The 19,359-nt window shown below is 52.2% G+C and overlaps 2 protein-coding genes across 15 annotated transcripts in view; both read right to left on the reverse strand.

The window, feature by feature from the left end:
• Nucleotides 1-4,592, reverse strand: part of ARSG (arylsulfatase G) — a 105,249-nt gene extending 100,657 nt beyond the window's left edge. For 4 of the 8 annotated variants that reach the window (XM_027519174.1, XM_027519179.1, XM_027519178.1 and 1 more), the window contains exon 1: nt 4,323-4,591. The gene's annotated coding sequence lies outside the window, so the exon portion shown is untranslated. Of the gene's footprint in view, nt 1-4,294 lie in introns of all 8 variants that reach the window. The other 4 variants (XM_027519175.1, XM_027519176.1, XM_027519168.1 and 1 more) reach the window with 2 other exon arrangements.
• A 2,485-nt stretch (nt 4,593-7,077) lies between these two features.
• Nucleotides 7,078-15,634, reverse strand: AMZ2 (archaelysin family metallopeptidase 2). Of its 7 annotated transcripts, none has more exons than XM_027519191.1 (9): nt 15,545-15,632; nt 15,237-15,351; nt 14,937-15,024; nt 13,914-14,196; nt 13,067-13,240; nt 12,834-12,962; nt 9,620-9,783; nt 8,191-8,367; nt 7,078-7,328 (listed from the first exon to the last, which is right to left on the reverse strand). In XM_027519191.1, the coding sequence occupies exons 4-9, from the start codon at nt 14,194-14,196 to the stop codon at nt 7,173-7,175; spliced, it is 1,083 nt and encodes a 360-aa protein (XP_027374992.1). In that variant the 5' UTR covers nt 14,937-15,024; nt 15,237-15,351; nt 15,545-15,632; the 3' UTR covers nt 7,078-7,172. The 7 variants fall into 7 exon arrangements, with proteins under 7 accessions (XP_027374992.1, XP_027374993.1, XP_027374994.1 ...); XM_027519192.1 differs by having other exon boundaries at nt 15,179-15,351; XM_027519193.1 differs by having other exon boundaries at nt 15,179-15,351; nt 15,528-15,550.
• Between the last annotated feature and the right edge of the window lie 3,725 nt (nt 15,635-19,359).

The following is a 19,359-nucleotide window of genomic DNA, read 5'->3' on the forward strand; positions in this document are numbered from 1 at the left end:
CAGAAGTCGTGTCAGATACGGGGGCTCATGAGCATACCTAGTTTAGAAGTCGTTGCCCTTAAAATTCTAAATGGTTACGAGCATTAATTAAAACCACCATATAAAGACAATTCCAACATGGTACATGCTAATGCTCAGTCGTGTCCGACTCTTTGCGACCCCATGGATTGTAGCCCACCAGGCTCCTCTGTCCATGGGATTCTCCAGGCAAAAATACTGGGGTGGGTTGCACTTCCTTCTCCAGGGGATCTTCCCGACCTACAGACCAAACATGCGATAAGGTCTCTCCCATGAGTATACATCCGTTGGGAAAAAAGAACCTGTCCCGGTTTGCAGATGTATCTTTAATACGAGTCCAGTCCAACAGGTGGACGGCAGACTGCTGCATAAATAAGGAAACTAGCGCCCTCTGGTGTTCAGCACCTGTCATGACTGCCTGATGGTGCAAAACAAGAAGTGTCAAGGTCAGGAACTTAAAAAATTTCAGTTTTCATGTAAGAAAAAGTCTCACAGCCAAATCACAGTGACCACAGTGACTGCGGATCTCCTATAGGGGAAACGGAATAGGAAAACTGATACTCCAGAACACTATCTATAAAGGCTTTTAAGATAGGTACACAGGCATGCATGGCTGAGTCCCGTCTCTGTCCACCTGAAACCATCACAGCATTGTTCATTGGCTGCTCCAGTATAAAATAAAAAGCTTGAAATAAAATACAGCTCACCTGAGATTACTGGGAAAAATACAAATTGTGGCCATGAATTTACATTATTAATATTTATCTACCTTTGCAGCAACTCAAGACGACGACAGACACACGAATGAGACTAGCAACTTACCCACTAGAATCTGACCCAGATGTTACTCTCTATGTGCGGACTCCCTTTTTTAAAAAAATAATAATAATCGTTTATTTTTATTTCTTGACCATGGTGCAGCCACGGGGGATCTTAGTTCCCTGACCCAGGATGGAACCCTGGCCCCTGCCCTGGAAGCATGGAGTCTTAACCCCTGGACTGCCAGGGAAGTCCGGGGACTCCCTCTCCAGCGTTGACCTCCAGACCGTGCCGCAGCCAGCTTAACCTGCCCTCAGCAAAGCCCCTGGTCCTCCTCCCCAGACCTGCTCCTTCCTTCACAGATCCTATTGACTCTGCTTTCTAACTATATCCATAGCCAGACCGTCTCTGCCACGTCCGCCAGCAGCCCACAGTCAGTGTGATCCGAGCTGAAGGACTGGTCACCTCCTAGCTGGTGTGCCCACCTCCACCCCTGACCGCCCTGGCCTCCCTTTTCCATAGAGAGGCCTTGCAACAATCCTTTGAAAGCACAAGGCATACCTGATCCCATTCACAACCCACAAATCCTTAATGTGGGCTCCCCATGCCCTGCCTGGGGCTACAATTTTCTGCCTGGGTTCTGCCACGCTGGCAGCGCTGGCTTTGTTATTGCTCCTTGAAATCTCAGGCCTCAGTGAGTGTGGCTCCCTTTGCCTGGTCCACTCGTCCCTTACATGTGCGCACGACCCGACCCTTCCATCTGTCCCCCCGCCCCTGCCCAGATGTCATCCCCCCGGGAGGCACACCTGAGCACTAAAGACACAGCGCTTGTTTCTACCCCTCGGATCCACATCAGGACTCGTCTACTCGTTCTTTATCGTTAAGGGAGGTGTGATCTTTTAAACTGGAGGACAGCTACACATACACCCCCTCCCTCCCGAGCCTCTCCCACCCCACCCCCAATCAAGGTGAAAGTGAAAGTCACTCAGTCGTGGCCAACTCTTTGCAACCCCATGGACTATCCAGTCCATGGAATTCTGCAGGCCAGAATACTGGAGTGGGTAGCCTCTCCGTCCTCCAGGGGATCTTCCCGACCCAGAAATCAAACTGAGGTCTCCTCATTGCAGGTGGATTCTTTACCAACTGAGCTATCAGGGAAGCCCAATCAAGGTAGCACTTTTTATTCACTGATATATTCCCAAGGCTTTGAGTAGGGTCTGGCACATAGTAGGTGATGCTCAAAACATACAGCTGAATGGATGAATTAGTGGGTTTCTCGGTTTTCATTGACTTTTTCAAAGATGAGCCTCAAAGGGCTCCCGGTAAGGCCCTACTATGGGCAGGTCCACTCTGAGGAAGAAAATATAAGTCCACCGGAGACTAAACAGTGAAAGAAAGCACCACGAGGGCACCATCAGTCTTCTGTATATGCTGGTTCCAAGCTGAGGAGCCAACTAACCAACCAAACGGCAAAAATATTTGGGGGAAGAAAGAAACACTCTAGAAAGTTCCAAAAAGCAAAACTTGAATTTCCCACACACCTGGCAACTACTTACATAGCATTTACGCTGTATTTACAACTATTTATATTGTATTAGGTATTATACGTAATCTAAGGGTGACTAAGGTATCCGGGAGCGTGCGCATAGGAAATACACAAATACTACACCATTTTACACAAGGGATGTGAGCATCCATGGATTTTGGTATTGTGGGGCGGGGCAGGAGGTTGGTTCTGGAACCAGTCATCCTGCAGAGAGACGGATGCTTGGAGGGCTGTGAATGTGAACATACGCTGGTGCGGAGTTTACTCTGTGCATGCATGCTGCTGCTACTGCTGCTAAGTCGCTTCAGTCGTGTCCGACTCTGTGCGACCCCATAGACGGCAGCCCACCCGGCCCCCCGGCCCTGGGATCCTCCAGGCACACGCATTTGCCAAGTCACCGCAGCTGTGTCTGACTCTGCACTCCCATGGACTGTAGCCTGCTGGACTTAAGCCATTCTCCTGGGGCTTCCCAGGTGGCGCTAGTGGTAAAGAACCCGCCTGCCAATGCAGAAGACATAAGAGACATGGGTTCCATCCCTGGGTCAAGAAGATCCCCTAGAAGAGGGCATGGCAACCCACTCCAGTATTCTCGCCCGGAGAATCAATCCCGTGGACAAAGGAGCCTGGTGGGCGACAGTCCAGGGACTCGCAAAGCGTCAGACACAACTGAAATGATGTGACACGGCGCAAGCTATTTTCCAGGAGGCCTTTTCTTTCATGACGTCTCTCTATCGCTTTTTTTTTTTTTGCCACACCAGGCAGGATCCTAGTTTCTAGACCAGGGACTGAACCCGGGCCCTCCACAGTGAAAGGCTGGAGTCCTAACCACTGGACAGCCAGGGAATTCCCTCAAGGATGCTTCCTTTCCCGTGTGGTTCAACTGGGAGCAAGTAATTTTCTATGTATTGAGTCTCTCTCATTTTGGTGTTAAAGCAAAGCACTGGGATTTCTCTGACTTTGAGCAGCCCCAGATGGTCCCACTTGAAAAGAGGTTGAAAGAAAGTTTAATCTTACAACCTTTTCTATAAACAGTCTGAAAAAAAAAACAGTTCAGTCTCCGGCTTGTGGTGCTGTCCTTCTTATGAGGTCATGCAGCATAGTGAAGACAAAGCAGAGCTTGGAAGTGAGGGAGTTCTGTCTTATGAGGTCACGCAGCATAGTGAAGACAAAGCAGAGCTTGGAAGTGAGGGAGTTCTGGGGTCATCTCGGCTGTTGGTATAACTACACACAAGTTCACACAAGCCTGAGCTTGTTTCCACATTACCAACATTTTGCAACTTCGCTTTCCAAAAGTGAAAAGGACGCAGGAGGCCCTTGGCAATGGAAAGAGAGAGTTAAAAAAACCCATCTGTTCCAGGGAATCACAGCAGGTCCCCAAAGCACATTCACGGGGACTCCAGAAGCCTTCATAGGGCCCCCCAGCTTCAGCCTATGTGAACACTGCACACACTGAAGACCCCGCGTTTCCTTCCCAAAGCCTCACTCTCCTGTTACTCAGCTTCAAAGGGACACCTTCCCACGCAGACCGGAAACCGGTCGTAGCTGAGCACAGCACTGTCCAACACAGCAGCCAGGAGCCATCGGGCCTGCCCAGCGCTGGACATGCGGCCACTGGGAACCCAGACGCACTGTCCCAGCAAAATACACACGGCATTTGAAGCCTTAGTCTGAGAATATGATGTAAAGTGACGTAAGTCAGACGGAGAAAGACAAGCACTGTGGGACATCACATCCGTCTGGGACCGAAGAGAGCAGAGCTGCTAAACTCAGGGAGTAGAACGGTGGTTATCAGGGCTGGGCGCGGGCAGCAGGAGCGACGCGGTTCAAGGTCCAAAGTCGCAGGTAGGAGAGAAGCTGCCCCAAAGAGCAGCGCACGGCACCGCGATGACAGACAACATCGTGCGTAGAACATCAAACCTGCAAGAGACCCGCCTCAGTTCTCCCCCTCCCCCCAACACACACGGAACGTACACTCCCTCAGGCAGCTCGCGCGGGTCACCTGTTGGTAACGCGGGATGAACTGAGGACCGGAGCCACGCCGTCGCGAGAATGTCACCGCCTCCGTCCGCGCGCGCTCACGGGCTCCAGGAACGGCGCAGGGGCCGGGGCCGCTCCGAGCACCCACGGGCACCGAAGAGCGGGGGCTGACGCACAGAGGCCTGGCCTCGGCCGGCCGAGCCCGCGCGGACGCACTCGCGGCTGCGCGCCGTCCCGCTGGGTCGGGTCCGGTCCCGCCGCGGCGACGGGCCGGGCGCCCTGGGCGGAAGCTGCCGGGCGCTTCCTGCGCGGGGCGGGGAGGCGAGGGCCGCGGGGGGCGGCGCGGGACCGGGGTGCGGGAGCGCGCGCTCGCGGCGCGGGCATCTCGGGGGCGCGGCCGGGTCGGGACGGCGCTCGGCCTCCGCGCGGAGTCCCCGCGGCCTGAACTTGAACCCCGCCCCTTCCGTGACCCGAGGGACCCTGCCAAGTCCCTGGCGCCGCCGGGAACGCTTCGGACTGTTTTCTAGAATGGTGTCCACACGGTGGAAAGTTACTCTTTTTTTCCTCTCAGGTATCTTGTTGGCTCAGCGTTTGCAGAGCAAAAACTGCATAGGTTTTTGTCATTGAGAATCATTTTTAAAAACTACATTTATCCCTAGTGTTTTAACTTTAACTGCAAGAAACAAATAATATTGTTTAACTTAACCCTAAGTGTCCCAAAAGTAAATGCAATGCATTACACACAACACCCAAGTGACGATCGCAGAGTAGACGCCAAAACTGCAGCTTGCGAGGGAGGGAGCAGACCTGTAACAGACCTTGTTGCTGGTCTCACGGTGCAATCAGTGCAGACAGACACGTCTTCACGAACAACTGAAGCCCCGCCCCCTTACACATTTAGTCGAATCCGAGTCCTTTTAGGTTTGCGGCTAAAGCTGACCTACTGGACTAACACTGCTCACCCTGCAGGGCAGTGAAAGGAAACTGAAGGGAATGGAGAAGACCTAAAGCATTAACTCCGGAAGAAGTTAATCCTCCATCAGAGTCCATGCTGCCTGGATCCCCTTTGCAGTGTTTCTTAGAAGACCTGGTCTCTGCCCTCCGATTAGTTTTAATGACAAACCACCATTTTCTAAATGACTATAGGTTCACCGAGCGGGAGACTGGAGGCGAAGCCATTGATTTGGTTCTAAAATGTGCTTTAAATCGTGCTGCATAAGTAACAATGCTCGGATTCAGGCGTGAAGGGGAGAACATACGAATTACCTTTAGTTTCACCCTCCAGCTTAAACGAGAAGTGGGAACTCCACCTGCCAGCATGCAGGTCACGCGATCTGCTCTAGCTTCTAGATTTCCTGGATCCAGCACTCCGTCTGGTCTCAAGTTTTTAACCTGCTCCCCACGTGGACGTCCAGCCCATGTTCCCAGCCTGATGTGGGCATTTCTGGCAGATGCACAGGTAACTGGGCCCACGCTGCCCCTCACTCACGTAAACATTAACACAAAGGAGTGGGAGATGACTGCAGGAATAAACCCAACTCCTGCTCTAGGCTGTAAGAAACAGTGCCACACACACAACCGCAAGCACCATTATGTAAAAGGGGAGAGCAAATCTGAGTCCACGTCGGAACGGTTTCCTTTCCTTTAACCTCTGTGCTCTGCTGCTGTTGCTGCTAAGAATGCTGGGGACCTCTCAGCAGTCCAGTGGTTGAGACCACACTTCCCTGCAGAGGGCGCAGGCTCCAGCCCTGGTGAGGGAGCTCAGATCCCACATGCCCCCAAGTGCGGGCCTGTGGCCCAAAATACACAGCAGAGCCGGTTTTCAAGGCTCTGACCTTTAAAGGTGTAACACTTTTCTATTCATATACAGAGGAAAAGCTGCAGAACAGAAAGTAACATCTGTTGTGTTGGAGGTTTGTAAGAAGGTGGTGACGTGACTTAAGTGGACAGCTACCAGAGCAAAGGATTCAGACACCAAGAAGTTGCAACAACCACCCACACCCCCTTCCCTTTTAGTACAAAAGCAGCCTGATTTCTAACTCTGCCGGGCACGCGTCCACCACCTTCTTGGTCTGGCTGGCATTCTGAAGTCACTATTCCTTGCCCCCAAAACTCATCTCTCAATTTGCTAGCCTGTCGTGCTAGCAAGCAGTATGAGCTCGGACTGGCTAACAATTGTGACACGTTATCTGCAAGATATCTGCACCCCTGGCAAAGGACTCCGTCTGTGAAAGCTGTGAACACCAGCGTCCCCACAAGCACCAACAGCGGGGCAGGACGGGCACCGGCAATGCTGCCTGGCAATACTCCTGGGAGGAGCTCCCATGGCGAGCTGCTAAAAACTGAAGTGAGCTGTTGCTTCTTTCAGGGATCAGCTAACCATCAGCAAAGGAAAAAAATAGGCATAGCGGGCCCAAGGCTGGACGAGATTGCAGAAAAGCAGAAGGAATGTGAATGGAGGGTGATGTGGCCGGGTCAGCAGACAGGGACACCTCTTTCTAAAAACTGAGCCAGAAGTCAACCCCCAGAAATGATGTTCCTTGGAAATCCTTTCTTAGGTCAGAGATGGCTATTTTCATAGGATCTGTTTACTGACTAATTTCTGCTGGTCCTAGCCTCTCATGAGACATAAACATATTTGAAGAATGGAAATGATGTGCTTGCTCCCGCAGACCAGACTAAGAGAGAAGAGAGTTTTGAGTTTTATTCTAAATGAGCCATAGTTCAAAGTTCAGGTGCTGTTAAAAAAAAAAAAAAACCTCCACTCCACTGCCCAGAAACAACACAGAATCCGTTTATTCCAATGAAGTACTCCAGCCAAACAAAAGCATGATGTGCACGTGTTTATTTGAATTACTCCTACTGAAGGTCCTTATTTCTGGAGAACAGCCAAGCATCTTGTGACCCACTCCTTCCACTCTTTAAAGGCTTCCACAGGTTTTGGCAAAGTCACCAGCTCCTCACGACTGTGTTTTGGAGTAACTCTAGGAGTGTCAGTGGACTCGGCATCAATCCACCTGACCAGTGCCTGCAAAATCAGAGAAGAGACGCATCTTTGAACAAATCACAGCAGAACAGACTCAGGCACGAGAAAAACCGGATCTCCCAAATCATGTGATCTGCATGGGTGACTGATGCCACCCACGGAGATGTTCCACCCGATAAGAGTTGGTCGTGGAGGAGAGACCACGCTCATCAAAGAGTGTGCACCAGAGCCATGCCCGCTGTGAGCACACGGGACAGTCACAGGACGCATGGGACAGGAGACGAGAAGGATGACACGGGTGTTTGAAGGTGGGAGGACGATTTTCTTCTTTTCTCAGCTTGCCAAGGGTTCCACGAGGCACTGCGGTGTGCATGGGGACGTGTACACACCTGAAGTTAAGTGTGCACACTGGGCTGGCAGGCACGCACACGTGCACACACACGTGCAGACAGGGACTGCGTCCCCTGTGTGGGTGGCCATACCCACGCAGGGATGCCGCACACGCTGACGTGTTTGTGGGCACCTGTGGTCATAGGGACACTCCTGCCTCCTCAATACCACCCGTCCCTCCTAACGAGTGTCACACCGCGGCCCCACATTTGGACAGATAAACCACCTCCACATAGTCTAGTTTTTAAACATGAACTTTGCTCTTCGGCGTTTTACTCTGTTCTGCAAAGGCAAGCGCTCTGGCCCTAAACAGCAAATGCAGAAACCTCTTCACCAGGTCTCATTGGGGTCCAAGCGTAAGGCAAGTCAAAGCTGTTAAGATTTTCTTTGCATTTTTTTTTAAACCACAGCATCCTGCTTACCTCTGCTCTAACTTCCTCTGATAAATCACCTCCAGAGAAGGGCCTAATAGCAAATGGTCACTTGCTCCTTAAGTAACCACTTCCCCACTTACTTTGTACCGGTCTCTGAGCCGGAAGCCGACGGCACTCTGCAGCTTGCGTAAGCAGATGGGGCAGAGGTCCAGCGGGCGCCGGTCGGCTTCCTCCAGGTGGTTGGAGCCTTGCATCAGGCAGGCGAGCCACTGGCAGTGCCGGAGGCCAAAGATGTGTCCGATCTCGTGGGTCAGAGTCTGCAAGACAGCCACACGGAGGCGCCTGAGTCAGCAGCAGCAAGGCGAGCTCCTCCAGAAGCAGATCCACAGGAGCCCGCTCCGCGCCGCTCATCGCGGGGGCCTGCTCGCTGGCCCCTCACCTGCCCATGTCTCCCACCCTCCTCTGTGTGCTCCACTGCTTCCCCGGCAGGTTCTCCACCTCCCCGCCGCGGACACCACAGATCACACCTTGGCGGGGCCGGGGGTCAGGGGGTGGTCCTATGCGCTAGCCTCCCCGCCTCTACCCCCTGGATGCTAGCAGCAGCCCCTCCCCGACGGTGACCACCAGAAGTCTGCAGACTTGTCCAACATGCCCTGGGTGGCACACTCGCCCTGGTGGAGACCACTGTTCTAGACGGGGGACCCGCTGAAACTCAGCTCTGCAGCCCTTCCCCCAGATGCCAGGGCAGCAGGGGAGGGGAGGGGCTCCATCTGCATGATGACAAGCGGTCAAAGCAGGGAAGGCACAGCTGAGCCCCACCCCACACCCGCACAGTCAAGACTCTGCTCCAGCTTCCCAGCCAGCCTCTGCACCCTCGGTTCCCCGGGCCATGCCGGGTAGTGGTGCTTACGGAGTCAGAGAGACACCTGTGTGAGGGGACCCTCACGGCTAAAAGCCATGCCGCTTACGGGCCAGCTCTACTTAGAAACCATCGTTCCATCAGGTGGTGTTCTCGACCCCAACTCACAGCCCTGGTGAATGCGGAGAAGCCGGTGTCTCCAGCCATGAAGCAGACAGACACAAGGAGACAGGATTTCCAGAGCAGGGCGGGGCAGGTGTCAGGACAGGCAGCGTGACCATCGGCTGCAGGAGGTGAGCCCGAGCCCCAGGGAGGGAAGTCTCGGGGAAGGAGCCAGCAGAGGCCCGAGGGACGCCTGTTCTCCAGGAAGGGAAACCAGGGTGCGGGGTCCTGCAGGCTTGGGGGACTGGCGATGGGGCAGCCTGACTCGATGACCATGAACTCGGGAATCAAGCTAACAGTAAGGAGGCGGGCACAGCCAAGGCTGTGTGTTACAGGACAAAAGGCAGGCCCAGACGCTGTGCACGTCGGTGTGAGAGTATCCCCATTTACATTGTTTTTATGGATAATTTCAGTCAAGCGATATCCACTAAAAGTGTATAAACACCACCAAGTCACTGATATAGTGACCTTCAGGACTGGGGGTATATAATGTCAAAGGACTCCGATCTCTTACAAGCCACTGCTGACACATCACGTGAGCCACCCACCTTACACGAGCGGAGCAGCAGCACACTGGTGGCCTCAGGAAGGTAATAGTCATTGAACACCGAGTAGTCACTCGAAGACTTCCTCTCCAGCTTCTTCAGCTTGCCTTTGTAGTGTGAGCTGTAGAAGTCCGTGCCGTACCTGGCAAAGCTGAATATTCCCACACCTGGGGGAAGACGACAAGCCAGCACATGGTGAGATGAAGGTTCCCTCCTCTGGGGGAACTACCAGTTAAGGGCCTGCTTGGGCACCTGGCCAGGGCATGCCCACAGCCCCCTGGGCTCAGGGAGGTCTGCCCAACAAGGGGACTTCTGCCCCAGGTTCCTGAGAGCCTTCTGCTGTCCAACCTGCTCTGCTCTGTACAACTCAGAGGTCTTGAGGTCCAATTCTTCAGAAAAAGAAAGTTCCACAGAGTTTGTTTTCTTTTTCCCCATAAAATATTTTCTCAGGAATTCCGTGGCAGTCCAGTGGTTTAGACTCTGCACTTTCACTGCTAACCACCAGGGTTCAATCCCTGCTTGAGGAACTAAGATCCTGCAAGCCTCGTGGGGCAGCCAAAAAAAAAAATTTTTTTCTTAAATCACCCCAATCAAGTATTCCAAAAGGAGCAGCAGGGTTCAGGACCACGGGCGCTCTCGCTCTCTCTGGAAAACTGCGGGAAACGGGTCTCCGGGCAGGCACACCCCTAAGGCGCCTGTCCTTCCCTCTTCCCTCTGCCCGCTGCTGCCCCCCAGTACCTTGAAGACCACACTTGGACCCCACTTTCAGACTGAAGAACCTCCCCCGTCCTCCCATCTGTAAACAGCACGGCTCTCTCTATGGCTGGCACCAGTGACCAGAACAAACACGCCTGTAACTGACTTCCTGCGACACTTCAGCTAGTTTCGGCCATCTCCGTACTCGGAGAACAGACACACACAGCTCACTCTACAGGGGCTGACCGCTTTACAGTCCAGCTGGTCTACATGGTCTCTTTCATGCAGGCTTCTCTTTCAGTTGCTAGTTTGAAAGTAATACAGAACTTTTTTGTTAAGGAAATAAATTCATAGTAAGTTTGTCAAACCTAAATTTGATCCAAAAAGAATGCGCCTCACCGCACCTCCATATTTGAAATATAGAGAAAAGGGCGTTCTAGAAGTTAAAAAAAAACTAAACCTACTCACTCCCAAGTGACGTCCTTTGACCAAACAAAAGTTGGCACATTTCACTACAATACCTTTGAAAGTATAAGTTGCTCAGTCCTGTCCGACTCTTTGTGACCCCATGGACAGTCCATGGAATTCTCTAGGCCAGAATACTGGAGTGGGTAGCCACTCCCTCTCCAGGGGATCTTCCCAACCTAGGGATCGAACCCAGGTCTCCTGCATTGCAGGCAGATTCTTAACCAACTGAGCCACCAGGGAAGCCCATAATACCTTGAGCAAGAAAATTTTTTTTCTAGTAATCCTACAAATGCATTATTTCCTCTAGTAATTAAATATCTCAATTTTAAAACACCGATCTTTATAAACCTGCCGAGAACAAAGTCACCTGCAGTAAGGAGACCCCCTCACCGCAGGGCTCAGCAACCCTGCTCCCTCATTACATCTTCTCTCACATCATGCAAAATTTAAGAAACTTATTGGGGAACAAAAAAGCAGCAGAAACACTTGGGAAGAATGCTTCCTGACCTCCTCAAATGCATAAGATAAATTCGTTAACAATATCTAGATAAAAATTGTTTAAAAATGTTTAATGATTCTGTTTCTCTCAGGTTAATAATAAAGGATTTGTCTCACACAACTTTTTGGTTCACTCTTTTTTTTCTGATAGAAGGCTCGTACAAAAAACATCAGCAGGACAGCACTGACCCAGGCCTCTCAGAGAGCACTAGGGGGTCACAGCGGGGGGGCAGGCAGATGTGGGTGGGCACTCGCTCGTGCTCAGCTGCTCAGCCGTGTCCAGCTCTTTGCAGCCCCGCAGACTGCAGCCTGCCAGGCTCCTCTGTCCATGGGATTGTTCAGGCAAGAAAGCTGGAGTGGGTAGCCATTTCTTCCTCCAGGGGATCTTCCCGACCCAGGGATCTAACCTGCATCTCTTGTGTGTCCTGCACTGGCAGGCGGATTCTTCACCGCTAGGGTCAACTGGGAAGCCCCGTGCCTTAATGGGTGTAGGGCTGAGGGACTATAAAGACTACAAATGGAGAACGAGAATGAAGGAAGGGCAGAAAAAGAGGCCCCACAGCATCCTGGGCCCCAGATCCGACAAATGGGGAAGAGGGGGATCTGACAGGGAGAAGCCCTTGGTAGCGAGAGCTCCCTACCCTGCCACCCTGGGGCTCACACACTCCAGACTGACAGTCCGTCTGTGAACCCTGAGCTTGCACAGCCCAGCCCCTGCTATCTGTTCCTGCCCCCAGAACGACAGTGGGCAACCATGCCCCTCAGCTCAGTGGACTTCTCCCCTTCGAACCTGTCTTAGATCCTGAGGGATGTAGGCAGAAAAACAAGAGCAGAAATGGAAGGGTGGGAGAAGTGGAGAGAAGGCAAAAAAAAAAAGAAAAAAAACCCAAATAGGCAAATATATGACTTCCTTATAGAGCCTTTTCCTCCCCAGTGTTAAAAGGCAGGGTTCCCTGTGAGTCACAGTTAAGCTTATTTCAAGTCAAAGACTGAAACTGACCATAAATAACAAAACGTCTGTTCTGAGACACAGGATGTGAAGCGCACACTTATAAATCAGTGCACAGCGACCTCATCTAATGACAACTACAGAAAGAGCTGAAAAACAATTAGCGCCATTTCTGCTTCCATTAATAACAGTTCAAATATCCTTATTTGATTCACCTTGTCACTGAACTATCTCCATTTGCCATCTGTTGCACTGAATGTCTACATATGTGCCAGCCATAACTACACACTTTCTATGGATCAGCAATTTTATGTAAATGATCTCAAAACAGCACAGTCAAACAGGTATTATTAGCTCCAAGGTGGTGCTGGCAGTGAACGGCCAAGCTGGGGGGAGGGGAACGGACCCAGATCATCAGGGCCTATCCAGAGCATCCTTTCCACCACGGCAGGATGCTGCACCAGAAATACTACAAGGCCTTCACATCTAAACTGTAATTGGAAGGGGAAAAAACTGTAATTGGTTGGAATTTTTTCTCTCTTTCAAAATCTTCACAAAGAGTCTCAAGCTGAGCAAGTTTCTACCAACAATGTCAAAAAGGAATACCCTCTGTCAAAGAAGCCTGTCCAAAGACAAAATTCCAGGATTCTCTTGGGTAAAGATCGATCATCGTTACTCCCACAACACAAAAGGCATCTTCGGGTTTCTTCTTTTTTAAGAACGTCAGGATCTGCCCTATTAAAAAAAAAATTATGTTTAAGATATATTTGTGTGTGTGTGTGTGTGTACATATACCTACATACTTTACTCAATTCAAGCTGTAAGGCTGCCCCGTTCACCTGCATGAATCTGAAGGTTCAGTGTGCTATCGTTGATTCTAAAGGAACATCTGGTTGCAGAGACAGGAATCGGCTCTAGGAGTTTGACTGTCAACCCGTAGAAGAAGGCTTCACAGTAGCCCTTGAGCCATTTCAAATATTCTTCACTGATACTTCTGGTGTTTCCCAGCAATCCTATGACAGATACAGAAGAAAATTTAAAGAGAGATTTTGAGATGATCAGAACAGTCTTTACCTCAGTCTACAGTTAGAAATGTGGAATTAGGAACAAACAAACTCTAGATTTTCAATACACAGTTACCGTTCACTAAGGTGAACACAGATTAGAAAGAAAACCTGACTCCCTGGTGGCTCAATGGTAAGGAACCTGCCTGCCAACGCAGGAGACACAGGCTGGATCCCTGGTCTGGGAAGATCCCCCAGGCCTGGGAGCAACTAAGCCCAGGTGCCACAACCACTGAGCCTGTGCTCGATAGCTCGGGAGCAGAGACTACTGAGCCCATGTGTTGCAACTACCAAGGCTCGCACGCCCTAGGCCTGCGTTCTCCAACAGGGCACCACAATGAGAAACCCATGCACTGCAACTACAAAGCAGGCCCTGCTTGCCCCAGCTAGAGAAGTCAAATGTGCAGCTACGAAGAACCAGCACAGTCAATAAATAAAATTTTTTGAACAAAACAAAACCTTCTCTTTCAAGGCAGTTTGGTTACCAAACTTCCACTGTGGGAACGAATGTCAAAAATGATTATAAAAACTGCCCACTTGAATGAGACGGACAAGGCAAACTGTCCACGGCAACAGCACCATCACAAAACCAAACCAAACCCAGCATACTGGCAAGACGCACCAATGCACTGTATGTAAATAGTCTGCTTCCCCGGAGAAGGGCTCTTTCTGTGAAGATTACTGAAAAACTGTTCAAAGTCTTGCGGAGTCTCAGGATGGGAGATTATCCAGTCCGATGGAGAATGCAAAGTAATGGGTCCAAAGAGATCGCTGCAGGGCCGGAAGGCCTCGTTCAGCAGGCGCTGCTCCCCGGGGTCCAACTGCTCATACTGCTTCACAAGCTCTGGGTTCTTTGAGATGAGGGCCGTCTTCAGGGTGTGTTCAGAGTGCCCTACCGTTTGCATCTGCCAGAAGGACACACGTGGTCACACAGACCATGCATATCCAAACTGGGGTCTTTACAGACATCACTTATTTCTCCTAGAATGAAATGACTGATTGCTAACGCCTGGGCGTCATCACCAGAGGACTGCCCGCTTCCACCGTTTCTAATCAGTTTCTTAGGGGGACTTCCCTGGTGGTCCAGTGGTTAAGAATCTGACCTGCAACGCAGGAGATGCAGGTTCCATACAGAGTCAAGCCTAAGATCCCACATGCCTCGCGGCAACTAAGCCTGTGAGCCACAACTAGAGAGTCTATGAGGCCCAGTGAAAGACCTCACAGGTCGCAAGGAAGATATTGTGGGATGTAACTAGAACCCAACGGCAGCCAAATTAAAAAAAAAAAAAAGTCAATTTCTTGGGGAGAGTATCTGAAAGAGTATAAAGACAATCATGAGATTCATTCCTCCACCTCTTAGGGAACCTGCTCCCACTATAAACGTTCGTGGTCACCCTAAGACACGACCCAGTTCCCTATTTCCTCGCCCTTTGGGTAATAATGATATTAGGAGCTGACACATGAGAGCCACATGAAACACATCCTCTCCCACGTGACTCAAAGACGTTCCCGACCAAAGGGAAGTGCAACTCATGTTAAGTCCTGCGTTTCTGTAACTTGGCTGCAGGCTGATAACGGATCTCGGCCACTGAGGTGGTGTCACCCTGGGGAAGCCGTCAGGGGACCGACCAGGAGCCAGACTCACGCTGACAGATCTCTTCCGCTCACACGGCGTCCCCGCCTAGATAGGTCATCCCTCCGCGTGACCGGCTCACAGCTGCTCCCCGAGGGGTCTGGGTGAGGGAAGGAGAGAAACGGGACGTCAGTGTGCGGAGCCCGCCGCGCTGCCTAACCGGGTTTTCTGCAGTTTAACGATGGGGGTGCGGGGGGGGATTTTTAGCGAATGGGTGTCCCCGTTGAGGGCTGAACTCCGGGGTCCAGGGCCACCTCCAGAACGAAGCTCTCTCTTGGCTGGGCTCGCCTGGGAGCTGAGACGGGTCCTCACCGCTGCTGTGGGGCCCAGTCCCGTCCGGTCGGCCCACCTTCACCCGCGGGGCGGCTCCCGCCGCGGCCCCGCCTTAGCGGGCCGGCCCGTCTGCGCCTGCGCGGGAGCCACTACCCTGAGGGGAAAACGGCGGCATCAGGGGTCAGAGGCCGCCTCCGGATGCCCGGCCGGGCCCGGCTCCCCCGAGACGCCCCCGCGTCCGCCGCGGCGGCGGCTCCTCTCACACCCTCCCCCGCCCCTCGAACGCGACTGTCCCCCGCCTCCACCAGCAGGCGGCCCGGCCCCCCGTACCCTCCCGTCATCCTCACCACGCAAGGCGTCAACGCCTCCCGACCCCGGCGGCGGCCCAAAGCGCGTGCGCTTCGCGCCCTGCGCCGTGCCCCGCCCCTTCGCGCACTGCCACGCCCCCGCGCTCCCCGCTCCGCCACGCCACGCCGTAGCACGCACGCTCCGTCGCCCCGCCCCTTTGCGCGCCCCGCCACGCCCACACGCTCCCCGCACGCAATGCCGTAGCACGCACGCTCCGTCGCCCCGCCCCTCCGCGCCCGCCACGCCCAGCGCGAGGCCGTCCCGCAGGCAAGGAGCCCGAGTACTAGTGGCCGCTGCTGCCCCTACGCCGTCGAGCGAAGCGCGGTCGCGAGGGGGCGACCAGGCGCCGAGATCCGCCCCACGCTCCCCTTTCCGCGCTGCCGTCCGGGGGCGCCGCTGTCCGGCCACGCCTGCGCCGCGGGGTCAGCTGTTTGTGCGCGTGCCGGGTTGGCTGTGGGTGCGAGCGGCGCCCCAGGCGAGACGAGTCCCCGGCGCGGGAGCGAGTCCGCGGGTGGACGCGCGGCCTGGGCGTGGAGGCGGCGTCCAGGGCACGCGACCCGGGCCGGGCTTCTCTTCCCCGGGACGCGCCCCTTGGTGGGACTTGAGCCCCGCAGCCTCAGAGTGCAGGACGGAAGGGGCAGCTCCGATCCCGAGGGCTTGGGCAGGCTGAAAAGGCGCGGGGTCAAAATGCAGGCTCCCCGGCCCAGCCCAGTGCTGCCCATTCGCACGGCCCTTCCCCTTCGACGTGGGGGTCTCCTGTCGGCCTCCTCCTCCCTCCTCTCTGACCGGCTCCCTTCACTCTCCCTCCAGTTCGTGCGCTCGCAGCCCCTCTGTCCTGGCAGCTACCTGAAGCCCGGGGAACACCTAACCCTTTATAACCGTTTCCCCATACCTTTTTTCATACCTGTCCTAAAGGGGCGCCCGACTCCCGGCACCTAACCCCAGATATCCCTGCTGCCCCTTTTCCCTCCCCACCTTGCCTGGTGGCTCAGCTTCCCTGGTAAAGAATCCGCCTGCGATGCAGGAGACCCCGGTTCGATTCCTGGATCCTGGGTCGGGAAGATCTGCTGGAGAAGGGCTGGGCTACCCACTCCAGTATTCTTGGGCTTCCCTTAGGGCTCAGCTGGTAAAGAATCCACGCAATGTGGGAGACCTGGGTATGATCCCTGGGTTGGAAAGATCCCCTGGAGAAGGGAAAGGCTACCCACTCCAGTATTCTGGCCTGGAGAATTCCATGGACTAACCCATGGGGTCTCGAAGAGTGGGACATGACTGAGTGACTTTCACTTCACTTTCACCTCCTCCCCCGCCCCAGCATTCACTCAAAAATGCCTCTACATTCAGGTTTTCATTCCAAGCCCCTGTCCTGCCACTGCCAAGTAACCTCTTGGAAGAGGTTCTCCTGATTAGAAATGAGTCTGTGTGCCAGTCATCCTTGTTCAAAAAGAAAATTTGTAACAAAATTAGAAGGATAAAGAAATGCAGTGGCATTGCCCCCAGCAGGGTTTTGGAATAAAAGTTCAGTTCAGTCCAGTCGCTCAGTCATGTCCGACTCTGCGACCTCATGAATTGCAGAATGCCAGGTCTTCCTGTTCATCACCAACTCCTGGAGTTCACTCACACTCAACGTCCATCAAGTCGGTGATGCCATCCAGCCATCTCATCCTCTGTCGTTCCCTTGTCCTCCTGCCCACAATCCCTCCCAGCATCAGAATCTTTTCCAGTGAGTCAACTCTTCGCATGAGGTGGCCAAAGTACTGGAGTTTCAGCTTTAACATCATTCCTTCCAATGAACACCCAGGACTGATCTTTAGAATGGACTGGTTGGATCTCCTTGCAGTCCAAGGGACTCTCAAGAGTCTTCTCCAACACCACAGTTCAAAACCATCAATTCTTCGGCGCTCAGCTTTCTTCACAGTCCAACTCTCACATCCATACATGACCACAGGAAAAACCATAGCCTTGACTAGACGGACCTTTGTTGGCAAAGTAATGTCTCTGCTTTTTAATATGCTGTCTAGGTTGGTCATAACTTTCCTTCCAAGGAGTAAGCATCTTTTAATCTCATGGCTGCAGTCACCATCTGCAGTGCTTTTGGAGCCCCCCAAAACAAAGTCTGACACTGTTTCCACTGTTTCCCCATCTATTTCCCATGAAGTGATGGGACCAGATGCCATGATCTTCATTTTCTGAATGTTGAGCTTTCAGCCAACTTTTCACTCTCTTTCACTTTCATCAAGAGGCTTTTGAGTTCCTCCTCACTTTCTGTCATAAGGGTGATGTCATCTGTATATTTTGATATTTCTCCCAGCCATCTTGATTCCAGCTTGTGCTTCCTCCAGCCCAGCGTTTCTCATGAGGTACTCTGCATATAAGTTAAATAAGCAGGGTGACAGTATACAGCCTTGACGCACTCCTTTTCCTATTTGGAACCAGTCTGTTATTCCATGTCCAGTCCTAACTGTTGCTTCCTGACCTGCATATAGGTTTCTCAAGAGGCAGGTCAGGTAGTTTGGTATTCCCATCTCTTTCAGAATTTTCCACATAGAGGTATATATTTGGAAATCCTGCAGATCTGAAATGTTTTTATTTTACCCTCATACCTGACTGAGGTATTTCCCTGGATTGGTGTGCAATTTTAGGCTGAAATCAGTTTCTCTCAGAACTGTAATAACTCTTCAATTTCTTTTTGATTCCAGTAATGTCACTTTGACTCCTCATCCTTGGTATGTTATTAATAATACCTGCTTTTTTGAGGAACGTCTTACGGTTTTCTCTTTATCCTTGGCGTGCTGAAGAACTCAAGTTTTTAAGTTTTTAAAGATGTGTCCTAGTCTGAGAGGTTTGCCCCGTCTTCATTTTGTGGCTCACTCATTGGGCCCTTCAGTCTTCTTTTTTAAAAAATACCTTGTGTATCTTTTTTCTTGGTGGGGGGCGGGGGGGCGGGGGGTGTGCTGCGCTGCCTGTGGGCTGCTGCATGCAGGCTTTCCTGTGAAGTGAATGGCTGCTCTCCAGTATTCCTACCTGGAGAAGCCCATGGACAGAGGAGCCTGGTGGGCTACAGTCCCTGGGATCACACAGAGTCAGACACCACTAAGGTTTTCTCTAGTTGCCGCAAGTGGGGGCTACTCTCTAGTTTTGAGGGCGCAGGCTACTCATGGCAATGGCTTCTCTGTCGCAAGGCACAGGCTCTAGGCGTGAGGGCTCTGTAGTTGGGGTACAGCAGCTTAGTTGCCCCATGGCGTGTGGGATTTTCCCTGACCAGGGATGGAACCCATGTCCCCTGCAGTGGCAGGTAGATTCCTAACCACTGGACCAGCAGGGAGGTCTGGGCCCTTCAACCTTTAGATGCTTATTCTTCCATCCTGAGATGTTCTTGTATTATTTCTTTATAATTTTCTTCCCTCCAGTTTTTTTCCCCGCCCTGGATATGGGGATTTCAGGATGGATCCCCTAATTTTCTTTTCTTTCCTATTTTCCCATCTATCTTTCTGTACAATTTTCTGAAGTTCTCATCAACTGTCCTTTCTTTTGAATATTTATTTTCAGACATTCTACTCTTCAAGAGCCCAAAGCCTTTTCTTGTTCTTATTGTTTATTTTGCACCTTCTCTCACTTCAGGGGTAAAAGGTCGCCTCTTATCTCTCTACAGATATTAACTACACTACTTTTGAAGTTTTGTTCTGCTGTTTCCTGTACTCGGGTCTTTTGCTTTCATGTTCGAATGTTCCACAAACAGCTTGTGATCCTTGGCTGTGTGTTAACATGTTATCGTAAGGCACAAAAAGCTGGTTGAAGGTTCTGTGTGCATAAA

The sequence above is a fragment of the Bos indicus x Bos taurus genome, chromosome 19 (assembly GCF_003369695.1).
Source record: "Bos indicus x Bos taurus breed Angus x Brahman F1 hybrid chromosome 19, Bos_hybrid_MaternalHap_v2.0, whole genome shotgun sequence".
Classification (NCBI taxonomy): Eukaryota; Metazoa; Chordata; class Mammalia; order Artiodactyla; family Bovidae; genus Bos; species Bos indicus x Bos taurus.